This window comes from Halyomorpha halys, unplaced genomic scaffold, assembly GCF_000696795.3.
Source record: "Halyomorpha halys isolate HHAL.00 unplaced genomic scaffold, Hhal_1.1 Scaffold333.1, whole genome shotgun sequence".
Classification (NCBI taxonomy): Eukaryota; Metazoa; Arthropoda; class Insecta; order Hemiptera; family Pentatomidae; genus Halyomorpha; species Halyomorpha halys.
The window spans coordinates 389,601-403,464 of record NW_027113196.1 but is presented as its reverse complement, the minus strand read 5'-3'; the positions used below and the strand labels follow the sequence as shown (position 1 = coordinate 403,464).

The following is a 13,864-nucleotide window of genomic DNA, read 5'->3' as shown; positions in this document are numbered from 1 at the left end:
ATTGTTTAATATATTTCTGTACTCACCGTGGCGGCGAAGGGGATCGTGTTAACCAGCTCCAGGATGAAATGGAACGATAGCAGTTGTTGCCAAATATTTCCCTAAAATATAGAAGTAAAAATGTTGTTTATTATAAATATATCAACTTGGAGGAAATAATTATATTGTTTATTATAAATATATCTACTTGGAGGTTATAATAATATTTACTACTGCGGCGCTAAACAACATTAGCTAGCTCAATAATACTTCATGGAAAAGCGTAAAGTGGATCAACATCGAGAATCAACTGTTACATCAAGATACTTCTGTAAAACTTTATATTTTCTATTTTATTCCATTATAATAGGGTGGAGCCATATTATTAAATATATAATTAGGATTGTAAGCTGTGAAAGCCATCTCAAATTGGCTGATTATTTTTCAAAGAATCTCCAAATAACAACAAAAAAAAGACAAACTGGCTGTGATATATTATTAAGAGAGCAATATATAAATGTAAATAAACACAAAGATGCATTTATAATTAAAAATAAATATCATAGAAGAGTACGTGTACAAAAACTCATCATTTCTCCCAATCTTGACCTAAAACTTTAATAACTAAAGTAACAAATTATAATACGACTAGTAAATATAATTAATAATTATAATAATAAATATAAACATAAAGCCATTTGTGAATTTGATAATATGTTACTGTAAAATATTAAATATTTTGATATTACTGTGGATAATACTTTTTCTTGGGTATTCCGCATTGTAAATGTCTGAAAGAAATTAATTGTATGGTCACACAAAATTTCAGCATTATTCTATAGACATTCCTTCTTCTATCGCTGTGCGGTGTGAGGATCCCACTTACAGAGTCTGGCCCAAATGTTTCTATCTTGAACCAACTCTCCTATCCTACTTCAGTCCATTCACGCTTCCTGAATGCCTCCCTCAAACTCCCAGGAGATACAAGGCCTTCCTTTAGGTCTCTTCCCTTCCGTGTGGGTCTCGTATGTCTTCCTGGCGCTTCTGTCTGGATCCATCCTAAGAAGATGTCCAAACCACCTTAGTTTGTGGTCCTCCAGAATGGTCTCAGCCGGTCTGTTGTCTAGATTATCCCGTTTGGTGGCGTTCCGTATCCTATCTCTGTGTGTCTTTCCTTCTATTTATCGCACCTAGTTATCCACCACTCAGTACACACCCTAGGATGACCTTTCCTTGGTACCCACCTCGGTAGAGGGAGTGCCTCCGAGGAGGCAGAAGTGGGCTGATACTTCTCTTTAAAGACTTTAATATTACAAAAAAAATTATTACTCCTAATTAGTACTGTACAAAGAATTATTTGAATCGATATTAAGATATGGGATCGAATGCTAGGGTGCCCTTGCTGATAGTCATTTACCAAAACTTGCAAATCTACGTCATCGAACATTGAGAACTATAACACACCGCAGTGGTAAAGCAGAATATATCAAAATTGATGCCGGTTTACCACTTCAACTTCACTTATGCAATGTTGTTCTAAAATTTAAGAATAGTAATTTATTTAGAAATAAAACTAATATTTAAAAAAATGTTAAAGGAAAAAAAAATCAAATTATCAAACCACCCTATAAAAACAGATTTGGTACAGGTACTTCAAACTATATGGTGCCATATCTCTTCAATCCTAATTAAATATATCAACCACAAAGAAATATTCGAGTGGGTACTTTCTCACTTCTATGAATCTCTGTAACTGATTTTTATTTACCAGATCACCGAATTTTTTCCTAACTGCACATAGTAACTTCGATTTATTATATTGCGATTAAAATTAGCTATATATCTTTGTATTTAATTATATATATTATTTATTTAGATGTACTTAGATCTTTATTTTGATCATATTCTTATATCATTTTGTTTTATCGTATTCTTTAGTTATTTGGTTTAAATGCTTCTTTCTTTTTTGTATTCATAATATTAGATATCTTGTTACGTATTGTATATATTATTGTTTTTTGTGTAATATTATGTCTATTACATATTTTTAATCAAGTTTACTCTATAGGTGTTATGAATTCATTACCTCATTATAATAAATTTATTAATTGTAAAACCACATCATTATTATTCATTTTATAAGTTCTTTAAATTATTTTTTCAAATTTTTGTTTTAATATTTTGTATTTAGTTGTATTTTTTAATTCAATTATTAGTTTTATCGCTAGAAATTAATTCATATTCTACTGTTTTTATGAATAGTAGAAGCCTTCATAGTGCCCTAATAATCAAACGTGTATATAACTCATATTTAAATAATATTTATTATTATATTCATAATTTCTGTGTGGTTTGGCTCCGTCTGATAAATGTCATCTATTCGGACTATATTGGATGTAGTTTCCTGAATAAAGAAAAAATACTATATAAAAATAACGAACTATATTTTTTTTCTCAAAACTTTCAGTTTATTTTTCTTTGAGTTTATTTTTTATCTAAATGTAAAACATAATTGAAATGTAATCGTCGACATAGAAAATTATAAGTTGTATAAGGGTATAGTCAGAAGTATAGAATGGTAAGTGGACGAAGGGGTTATGTTAGAAATAGTAAATTTTAAGAAAAAAAAGGTTCATTTTTTTTTTATTGAAGCTTGTTATATTTCGAAGTGTACATAGCCCTTCTGTATCTAGCTATCTCAGTTATTAATTGGATTTTGAGGTTAGAGTACCTCACACTAGCTAAATAGGCCACCTACCCTCCTCATCCAAACTACAGGTTCAAAAAATCTGTTCCTTTATCCACTTACCCCTTAACTTGTTATGTATATTAGTATTTATGAATTAAATATTACTATATATATATAAGAAATGAGTAATTGTTGCGCAATATAACTATTGTAAATTAATTATAATAAAAAAAAATGGATCAAAGAAGGTGCTGCTGCGAAAAAGTAATAAATATAATAATAATAATAATGAAGGCCTAACGAACCCAAAGGTTCGATGCCGATACCACATAACTCTCTCTGCATACGTCCTTGATGCCCCTCCAAACCCAATTCCACTAATTCAGATTTAATGTAATCCTTCCATCTACGTTTCGGTCTACCCCTCGGACGTTTACGCGTTGGTTCAGTGTTTTTAACATTTTAGTGTTCCACTCGTTACTAAGCCCTACAACCTTACACGCCTATCTTATATATTGCTATGTATCGAGGAATTAGACATGATTTCAACAATATGTCGTTTATTAAGGTTTTTTGTTATCTGTCCCCGATACCTGGTTAGGGTAGGAGTCTCTTACTGAGTCCCCGGATATGAAAACATCTCTATTAAGTTTGTCACATTACCAGAGGCCCCTGAGAAAATTAGATTGGCTAACCTTTAAGTGTTCTAACAAAAATGATAGTTTGGGACGAGGGACCAGAATCAAATTAACCAGGTGCAGGCCCTTCCTGGACAAGTCAAACTTTTTGTTACACATCCTCGGCCCTGAGGAGGGGGACGCCTGCCTCGGGAGTCTTCGGACATCGATAACCAATCAGAGAAGAGATTTAAAAATAAGGTAACGCCCCAAAAGGGAAGTGGGAGAAAAAGACAAGAGGGAATTTACAAGAGAAGAGGAGAGCACTCTACAGGAAGGGCTAGACGGAGGAGCACCTCAAGAGGATGCAGGAGGATGCACTCCGACCCTACGAAGGCCAGGAGGCCAGGACATCCCTGATCAAACAGAAGACACCCACGGCACTACATCCCACGGCATCAGCAGCTATAAGTATAAATTAAGTAATAAGTAATCATGTAATAATTTATATTTTATGGCAACCTTTATCTGAATCATTTTAATCACAATAACAAATTGTAAATAAATACTTAGTTTCCTTATGTAGTTTATATACTATTATATAACCTAATATACCACTCTTTATTATCCTATATAATTAATGGTAAGAACATTTTATAAATATAAAGGTATTTAATTGGTAAACTGGTAAACACACAAACAGCCTTTGGAAAGGAATCCAATTATAATAATAGTTTTTTAGGACTCAATTTATAATCAATTAATCAACTTATTTTGGATAATAGCCTTCAGCGATTATCCTGGCATCCCAAGTAAATCTGCTACTAGTACATAGCAATATGCCGCAATGCTATAACTTGAATTATATTAGCTCCCTTAATTCAGTGTTCTGTAGTCTTCTAAATTCTCCCGTTAATTCGTCCTTTTTCAGTCCGAATATTTCTAGTAATACTTTATTTTCGAAATCCATTAGTGTAAGGGGCCTGGTCTCGCATCCATAAAGAATATTGGGAAGGATAATAGTTTTGTAAATTATAATTTTTAAGTTTTTCGATAGAAGGCACGAGCTTAAAAATTGAAAGATAACAAGCAGTTCACACCTTCGACCTCGCTTTTATTTCCTCATCAATTTCGTTTTTTCAAGTTGCCGTAGAACCTATCTACTTGTTCAAACGTATTTCCTTCCATACTTATGTCACCGAAATTGATCGCGTTTCTACTGCTAACCATGTATTTAGTTTTATCCGTTTTTATTTCAGGACCTAGTTCCTTACAAGAGGTTTTTTTTAACGTGGTTTGTATTTAGTTCTTTAGTTTATTTGTTCCCACCCAATAACATCAAATCATCAGCATTCCCAAGCACCGGTATTTTACTACCGTAAGATAAACCTGAAAAAGTGATGATAGATTATAGAAAATAATAGAATACATCGAAACAATCTGGGCTCACTAAACAAAGCATTATAAGGATACCTTGTCCGTTGTAAGCACTTAACAAATAACAAGTAATAAATAAAACCTGATAATGTAGTAAATAGCACCAAGACAACAAATGTTATACAGTTACACTATAGCAATGGCTGTCCAATTTCAGTTTTCTTATCGCTAAAATTGGAAGTCAGGCCATGAGGAAAATGCTTTCTAATTTATTCCTATTGAAGGGAATTGAACCGAATAAAGTTATCGCAAGGATTTTGTTCCTTCCTCAAGTCAGTTGCGCCATATTTTGACAATAATCAAGGAATTGAATTTTGATTAAAATTAGATTGGGACGTCACGTACCGACTTAATATTCGATAATGAAGTAAAGTAAATTACTAACTCGATAGTTGCGAATGTATTTTGCCTTATTGACTATTCGACTAACGATTGAGAATGACAAGCACAAATTGAATCGTTACAGGAAAAGTGAAATATGAATGGTCAATTTCTTTCATTATTTTCAATCACTAACTACAGAACGCTTACTCTCACCAATTACATTGTTAACCAACTGTCTTCATAATTATACCAATTACATCAAGCATTTGTTTTTCATATTATAATTAAGAGCTTCCTCTACGCAAACAATTAAAAGAAGAAATTGCTCGAATTGACTTTATATCGAACATTGACAAATATTGATATCAATCAATAGAATTTTCATAAATACAACATTCGACAGAATAATTTTAATATACATATTTCGGAGAAATAATATTGAATAAAAATATGGATGAATTTTTGTTTAATATCCCAACCTTATACCTAAGTTTGAGATTGAACTTGATGACAACTTACTTATGGTCGAATTTTAATTCAAATATTTCTGTATTATTTGGATAAATTATCATTCATTATTTTGCAATTTTACATGTCTTTTATACCAGTGACGTGGTTGAGAGAGAAGCACCGGGATCTTACGGAGTCATTCCGTCTTCCCGTTCCAGCTTTTCCTTCGGGAAAAACCCTGTTTGCGATTCCCCAGGCTTATTGTAAAGACTGTAAATAGGAATGATTAAGATATTATTTTACTTCAAGTTTAAATTTGTTTTTATTTATTTATTTTTCACCTTGTGTTTCTTATTTCGTTATCATTTAATTTACATATTTGTATATACGATGTAAATGATCTCTATGATTTCTATTACCATTGTCTATAAATGTAAGACAGAATGTAATATTACAAAAAATAAAAATAAATAGAACCTATGCCTTTTGACTTTTGGTATAAATTAATGATTCAATTGAAAACCTAAAATTGAAACCTGCCAAAGTGCATCCACCTAATGTAGCAGATCCCTACAGAGGGCTCTATAGAGGCTTTCAGTCTTCTTGTCGACTTTTAGCATGCCAGTTAATAATGTTTTAACAGTAGGTTGAGGTGTCAAGCGAGTCATGAAAAGTTTTGTTCTGATTTTTTATTATAACGGTCACAAATGATATGTTCAGGTTCTATACAATGATTTGTTTGTGATTTAAATGGTGGATTGTGAGTGATGTATCGGAGAAATTTTGATTGGAAGATCTGAATGGTCTGAGTGGGATTTTCTGCAGGACTACAACACCTGAATAATGTAATTCCATATATATCTGTGTAGCATTTTAATATTACAATAAAGTAAACCACAATGGTCCCTCTATTCTCAGTCCGCTGGTGTTCCTCAAGGTAGTATCCTCGGTTCCATCCTCTACACCGTCTATACAGCTGACATTCCAGCCAATCCTAACACTATCCTCACCACGTATGCCGATGACACTCTCCAATCCCATATCACAGCCCTCGAAGAATGGTGTCATAATTGGAGGATTAAGATAAATTCCAACAAATCCCATCAAATCACCTTTACGCATCGTCGTAAACCTACCGAATGCCCTACAGTTTCATTTAATAATGTTACTCTTAGCTCTGTAGAACAGATCCGCTATCTTGGACTACATTTGGACAAACGATTAACCTGGAATCCTGACATAAGACAGGAAACTGCACGTCGATTTCGACTATTACAGAACTTACTAGACTAACGGTCAAAACTTCCAACACGTTACAAAAGACTGATCTACATGACTGTAATAAGGCCGATCTGGACATAAGGAGTTGTGCTTGGGGCTCCACTAAACCTTCGAATTCCTCGAAATCCTTACAATCCAAAATCTTTCGTAAAATCCTCAATGCTCCTTAATTTGTCTCAAATAAAATCATACATAAAGACCTTAATGTTTCGAATGTAACCGTTCTAGCTTGGATCAGATATCAAACTCCCTAACCACTCAAACCCCGTAGTTTCTAACCTTGCATCCTCTTCCAGTCCTGGCAATCCTCCGAGGCGTCTGAAAAGAAGATGGCCAAGAGACCAGCTAATGTAAAATGTCATTAGAGTGCTACCAATAAGTAGTTTCTCTACACGCCTGTAACACTCCATTTTAACTAAGATCAAATTTACTCAATGTATTATACAATATACAGTTGTAAATTTCAATAAAGATATTAAAAAAAAAAAGAAAAAGCTTATACAATAAACATTGGATAAAAATAAATTAGACAAGTATTGATGTTTTGATATATATTGTTTTTTCCCTAAGCTTAGAAGGAGATGATAACTACTCACCTTGTAGCCGAGATAGGCGAGGAGGAGAGCTTCGGTGAGGCTGATGGCCGCCAGGATCACTTGGACTACCCAGAGGGCGAGTGGCCTCTTCACCCACAGGATGGCGTCCCAGTTGATGATGGGGTGCTCTTGGAACTCCTCTTCCGTCAGGTCTCTCGAAGCCCAGAACTCTGTCTTGTTCTGCTTCTCGCATCCGTAGCTGCAAAATAGCGATTATCCTCAAATATAACATTGACCCAAAAATATTTTTTCTGTTTCCTTACTCTAATGAAGTAGTTCTTATTAATTTTGTTTTGAAATAAAGAAAAAAAACAATGTGATATTTATTTTCGCTTCCTGGATAATGAAGAGCCTGTAATAGACTGGCGAAGGATTCATTCTACGAAAGGACTTGGAGCTAGAAACCGTTTTAAATGTTGGATTGTACGTGGTCCTAAAAAATAAATACCATAACTGACGTAAAAGTCTCCACATTGGTCTACTTAAAAATCTGTGTTTATGTTTCTGCTGGTAAACAACGAAACTATGCACTTTACCAAAAGAATAATCGAGAATAAAGTTAAATTAGTTACCATTTACGATCAATTCTATTTATAAGTAGGTTTTGAATGTACGACCAACATGTAAGAAGTTAAATCTTAAAATTTACGAAATTTATGTACTTTGGAAAATAAAAAACTCCTTAAGTATGTCTTATATTGATTACTTTATTATTAATTTTCTATTATATTTTACACTTTTCTGTAATCCCGCTCATTTGGTATATTTTGTTTCTTAATCACTTTAAGTGATTAATCACACACATTGTATCCCATTATTTTATACTTTACTTTTCCTTTGTTTCTCTATCTGTTTTAATGTATATTTCCATTTATTGTTCACCTAATTTAAATACTGTTCTATCATGTTTACTTTACAAATTATTTTCGTTATTGTGGCACAACTGCCGTCCCCACTCCTTCCAATACCAACGGTCATTTTTGTTTTGACTGCCGTCAAAATAGGTATGCATTCTGTCTCATCATTTGATTTGTATTCTTTTTTCTTTTTAAATCTCTTTATTTGTATTTTCTTTTCTTATCTATTTGTTACTATTACCCTTTACATTTAATATTTACTACCTTTAATTTTTCTTATTATATCTTACTTTTTTACATTTTAATACCCCTGTTATTTTACACTTATGTTTTTGTTTTCCTTATGTAACTATGTGTTTGTATCTTTTTTAGCCCTGACGAAGCTCTGCAACGTGGGGCGAAACGTTGGCTCATTAAAATAGTTTATTTCTACTATTTGAGTTTTTTTGACTGCACCCGGACCATATTCCTTTCATCTTTCCACACGGTCAATCAACATCTTCCAGTAAAAATCTCACAGTATGGAAATTATAAAATATTATATTTTTTGGAATAAGCGTCTATCCTGCTATGTTAAAATATATTGTTGACAGTTTCATTCAACGAAAGGACTTTTTAAGTTGTAGATAATGTTAATTTGAATACTCTGCGGTAAGTTGTTTGAAATACGTTATTTTATTTATGAAATTTTAATTTGTAATTGCAAAATTTCGACGGTTAATTTGACAAAAAGACTTAAGGCTGAAATTCTAATAGCTCTAAAAGTCGCCCTAAAAGAGAAATCACCCTCACTGACGCCAAAATCCCCAAATTTTCATGATTTTTTGGAGGACTGCAAACAAATTTGAAGATTTTAAACAAAATTTCCTGGCGCGTTTTAAGAAATATTCCAAAATAAAGAAATTTTCGCACTTTTTTTTTAATAAAATTTTTTTCAGATCTTTATGGAGTATTCGAAATAAAGCATTTTATTGAAAACAACACCACTTAAAAAAGTTTAATTCAATAAAATTTACCATAAATGTTATTGCATGTTTTGAAAATACCAAACACACGTCAAGTTTAATTTTGACGGAATTTGTGCAAAAAAAGAATATATCGAAAGCGATCCATTTTTGGCTTTGAAATACTAAACCTAATTTATGTTCAACAGGAATGTACTTGGGTTATGATGTCCGCGTAGAAATCTTTAAAATCCAATTTGTACTGCCTCGATCTGCGGAGTTACCTTTGTCAGGGCTTTGAAACTTCTCACTTTTTTTAATAAATTTTATTGAAGGTCCAAAGTCCCCTTTTCCGTCTAATCCTCTTTCTATTGATATCTTATTCAGGAAAATGCTAACAGGGACTAAATGGGGAGCGTCCCAGGACGTACTTAGTACGACCTACAAATCATACATACGGCCTAATCTGGTGTATGGAGCTGAACTTTTAAAAATCTCCTCCAAAGCAGCGTTAGAAAAGTAAGAAAAAGTTCAAAATCAAGCCTTACGTATAATCAATGGCGGTGTGAAATCGACTTCCATCACAGCTATGGAACTCCAAGCAGGTCTTGAACCACTACAGGATAGGAGGGAGAAATCTGCTCTGTGTCTTTATGAAAAGCTTATGCGTCGAGAGGAACACTGGTTGGATTATCGTAAAGCGTATGAACGACTGAGGTCCCATCGCACATTTCTTTCAAAAGCCGAGGAAATGCTTCACCAGATAGACCTACCAACTGATGAAAGACAGAATATAAATATCTCCTACATGCCAAAGCACGATTCCGCTGAAGTCTACGGGCGACTCAAACTGGCATGTGGTCGTATCAAGAAAGATTGCCCTGAACCCGAGCTTAGAGCTGCTGCACTAAAAACAATTTATGAGCTATACCCCATAGAGCAATGGCTACACATTTATATCGATGGGTCTACGTATTAATGCAATAAACTACCTAAGAATCGAAAATTTTCACTCTTTTAATTTGTAAATAGTGAGTATATTCTGTAAATACAAAGTATGAGCTATCCGAAGTAGAAACTCTTTTCTGTAAAGTTCGCAAATTTTGTCAACTTTAAACTTTGTTAAGCTCCTCACTTAAGCTCCTTACTTACTTAAGCTCGTATATCCAAAACCTAGGATAACATTAATAGTAAATTTTAACTAATTTAACTTTCCAAAGAATATTTTTTTCGATAAAATGTATAGTTTGAACTGTCTATTTTTTCCCTTAATTACTCAAAAAGCATCTGGGAATTTGAACCCTAAAAAACATACACAAAATACTGTAAACTTTTATACAGAATGGCTACACCTGTCTTTTTTTATGTCTCTAATACAGGAGTCAGTTATCTCGCATCTAAAGTGCAAAAAGGACATCTGTTAACTTTTTCGTATCATATTCTGCATACATAATATTAGTAGTTTCGCATCGAAAGTGCAAGAAGGACGTCCACTACCTCTCCAGCATTTTTTGCTTCAGGTATAGTACGACTTTGTACAGAAATGAAGTTAACTGTTGCGAACTTTAGGGTCAAGGCCCTGAGCGGTCCCCACAAGCTTTGGAAGAAAGTCAATTGGTTTATTTTTACCTACAGAAATTTATTTTCATCTTGAGAAGTGGCTTGTAGTTAGGCATTCATTTTTCTTTCTTCCATTGTTTCTTTTCTTTTATCAAGACTAGTCTTAAGTTTTTTTCGTCGTAAACCTCTGCCCTCCTGTCCTACAGTATCCTTTCTAGATACACTACTAACGCCTGTTGAACAGATTCGATACTTAGGACTCCATCTTGACAAAAGACTTACTTGGAATCCACACCGAAGACTGAAACGACAAGAAACTGCTCGTAGATTCCGATTGCTACAACACTTACTTGACAAACGCTCTAAACTTCCCATTCACTACAAAAAATTAGTATACACTACAATAATCAGAGCAATTTGGACATATGGAATTGAGCTCTGGGGCTCCACCAAACCATCAAATTCTTCCCGCATCCAATCGTTACAATCCAAAATCCTACATAAAATCCTTGATGCTCCTTATTACGTCACAAATAAACTCATTCATAAAGACCTTAACATCCCATTCGTTGCAGATTTGACCCAAACCAGATATGCGTCTTTTCATTCCAAACTCCTTAACCATCCTAACCCATTAATTCTTAATGTTTCATCCTTAACAATCCCTGATAATCCTCCGAGGCGTCTGAAAAGAAGATGGCCACGGGACCTTTTAATTTAAATTAATGTTTGAAGTACCACCAAGGGGTGGTTCCTTCTCAAGATTTTCAAGTGTATATGAAACATACTACATATTTACTTATTGTATTATTTTGTACAGTTGTAAATTACAATAAATAAATAATTAAAAAAAAAGAAAAAAAAAAAAGTTTTTTCCTTGCTTTTGTTTGCTTGTTTTGTTTTTTGCTTACATATGTAAGATATATTTTTATGTAACCAGATTATATTTTTTCTATTTATCTTTTTATTTTTTTTTTAAATAAAAGCATTTTCATTTATTACAATACTCCTCTTATTCAGATTTTTTCCTTTACAATAGCATAGAGCCAGAATTTAGCAAATTCTTCGTAGGTGCATTTTGTTATTAAAACAAAGTACAAATAGTCAACAGTAATATTCTCTAACAGTCTGGTACAAATAAGTTTCTATTGTTTGTCGTTTAAATCGTCAACTGTTAAACATAATATCGTACGTTTGGTCATCTGGTGTCAACATAACCTTCAAGTATTAGTAACTCCGTATCAGCATCACATAGTTGTTTTCCTGCGAAAATTTCAAATTTTGTTCGAATAAGGCTCATTTGCGGGACTTTTGATTTAATTCTTTAATTTGAAATATTCTGCAGCTCCTACACATCGATTGGTTGTAGAAGCGTGTGGTGGGAATAGTTGTCGTGAGTGGTTTAAAAAGTAATAAAAAGATGAGTTTGATTTGTAAGACAAAGCATACAACGTAGTTAGTGTACTATGACGCAGAATAGAAAGTATTATTGGAGGATGTCCAACCTCTAACTCTAAAAGAAATTAAATTTATATTATAAGTGACTCGACATTCAGTTTCACATTGTTTGAATCTTTGATAATTTTTTTTCGAACGATTTTACATTAGAAGGTCTTGTGACCATCTTATTTTCAGACATCTTGGAGAAATTGTCATATATGGAAGATGAAGAAAGATTAGAAACTAGTGAGGTTGGGAGCTTATTATGGAAGGATTGATATCTGGTTCGGACTAGATCGGTTAAACATGGAACATTAAAGTCATTTTATGTATGCTTTTATTCGTGACAATGTAAACAGCATTGAGGATTCTACGAATAATTTTGAATTGTAAGGATTAGATACGAGAAGAATTCAAAGATTTAGTGTAGTGCCAAATCTAAACTCCGTATGTTCAGATAGACCTTATTATAGTCATGTAGATCAGTCTTTTCTAATGAGTTAGAAGTGTAGACCGTTTGTCTAGTAAGTGCTGTAATAGTCGGAATCGACGTGCTGATTCCTGTCTTTTCAGTCTTGTGTGAGAATTACAGATTAATCATTTGTTGTTCGTTTGTAGTCCAAAGTTGCAGATCTGTTTTACGGGGGTAATGGCAACAATATTAAAGTTTACTTTAGGGCAGTCGGTAAGTTTACGACGAAGGGTCAAGGTGATTTGATAGGTTTATTTTTATTCTACAATTACGCCACCATTCTTCGAGGGTTGTGATATAGGATTGGAGAGTTTAGGATGCAATTAAAGGATTATTACTAACTGCGATCACAAATGTGTCGTCTGTATACGTGTGTGAGAATAATGCTTGAATTGGTTGGTATGTCTGTTGTATAGGCTGTGTGGAGGATGGGATCGATGATACTACCTTGAGGAACACCAGCGGACTGAGAGAAGAAGGATGAGCAGGAACCATTGTGGTATAATCTATCAGTGAGAAAGGAACGGATGATAAAAAAGTAAGTAGGAGGTAGGAATTTAAGGAGTTTGTAAAGTAGACCCAATAGTTGGGAATGGTTCAAAAAAAATGAAATCGAGGTTTATATGAACCGAAGCCGAGAGACATTTAACGCCGATTTTGCATGAGGATGCCAGGCATAGCAAAAAAAGTTTTTTTTTGCTTCGTATAATCACTGCTAATCAGAGACCAACTGGCCATCGACATCAGCAGCCACCGAAGTTCTACATTCCCGCCGTATTTACCAAACAATGTCGATTCATATTTTCTCTTGCCCCTGTCCTCTCTGAGCAGCGCTTTATATCATATGAAGATACCGTTGGGTCGATTCGCGGACAGCCTCAAAAGTTATAGAGTTCTTCCGACATGGTATCAAATTGCTGCCAGGAAGATAAAAAAATATAATGACTAGTAATTGACAATACTTTGAATAAAATGTACTATTTAGAAATATTTTTTTTTTTAATTTTTGATAATAGGACTACATCTCGACAAACGACTGACATGGAATCCTCATACAAGACTAAAAAGACAAGAAACTGCTAGTAGGTTCCGACTATTGCAACATTTACTAGACAAACGGTCTAAATTGCCAATCCATTACAAAAGACTGATCTACATGAATATTATAAGGCCTATCTTGACATTCGGAGTTGAGCTTTGGGGCTCCACTAAACCATC

At 33.6% G+C, this 13,864-nt stretch overlaps 1 protein-coding gene across 13 annotated transcripts in view; it reads right to left on the bottom strand.

The window, feature by feature from the left end:
* SLO2 (slowpoke 2) overlaps positions 1-13,864 on the bottom strand; it is a 471,240-nt gene that overhangs the window by 117,097 nt on the left and 340,279 nt on the right. For all 13 annotated transcript variants that reach the window (XM_067050782.1, XM_067050783.1, XM_067050787.1 and 10 more), the window contains exons 4-5: positions 7,374-7,572; positions 27-101 (exon numbers count right to left, since the gene is read on the bottom strand). In XM_067050782.1, the coding sequence (XP_066906883.1) occupies positions 27-101; positions 7,374-7,572 (274 nt within the window). The remainder of the gene's footprint in view (positions 1-26; positions 102-7,373; positions 7,573-13,864) is intronic.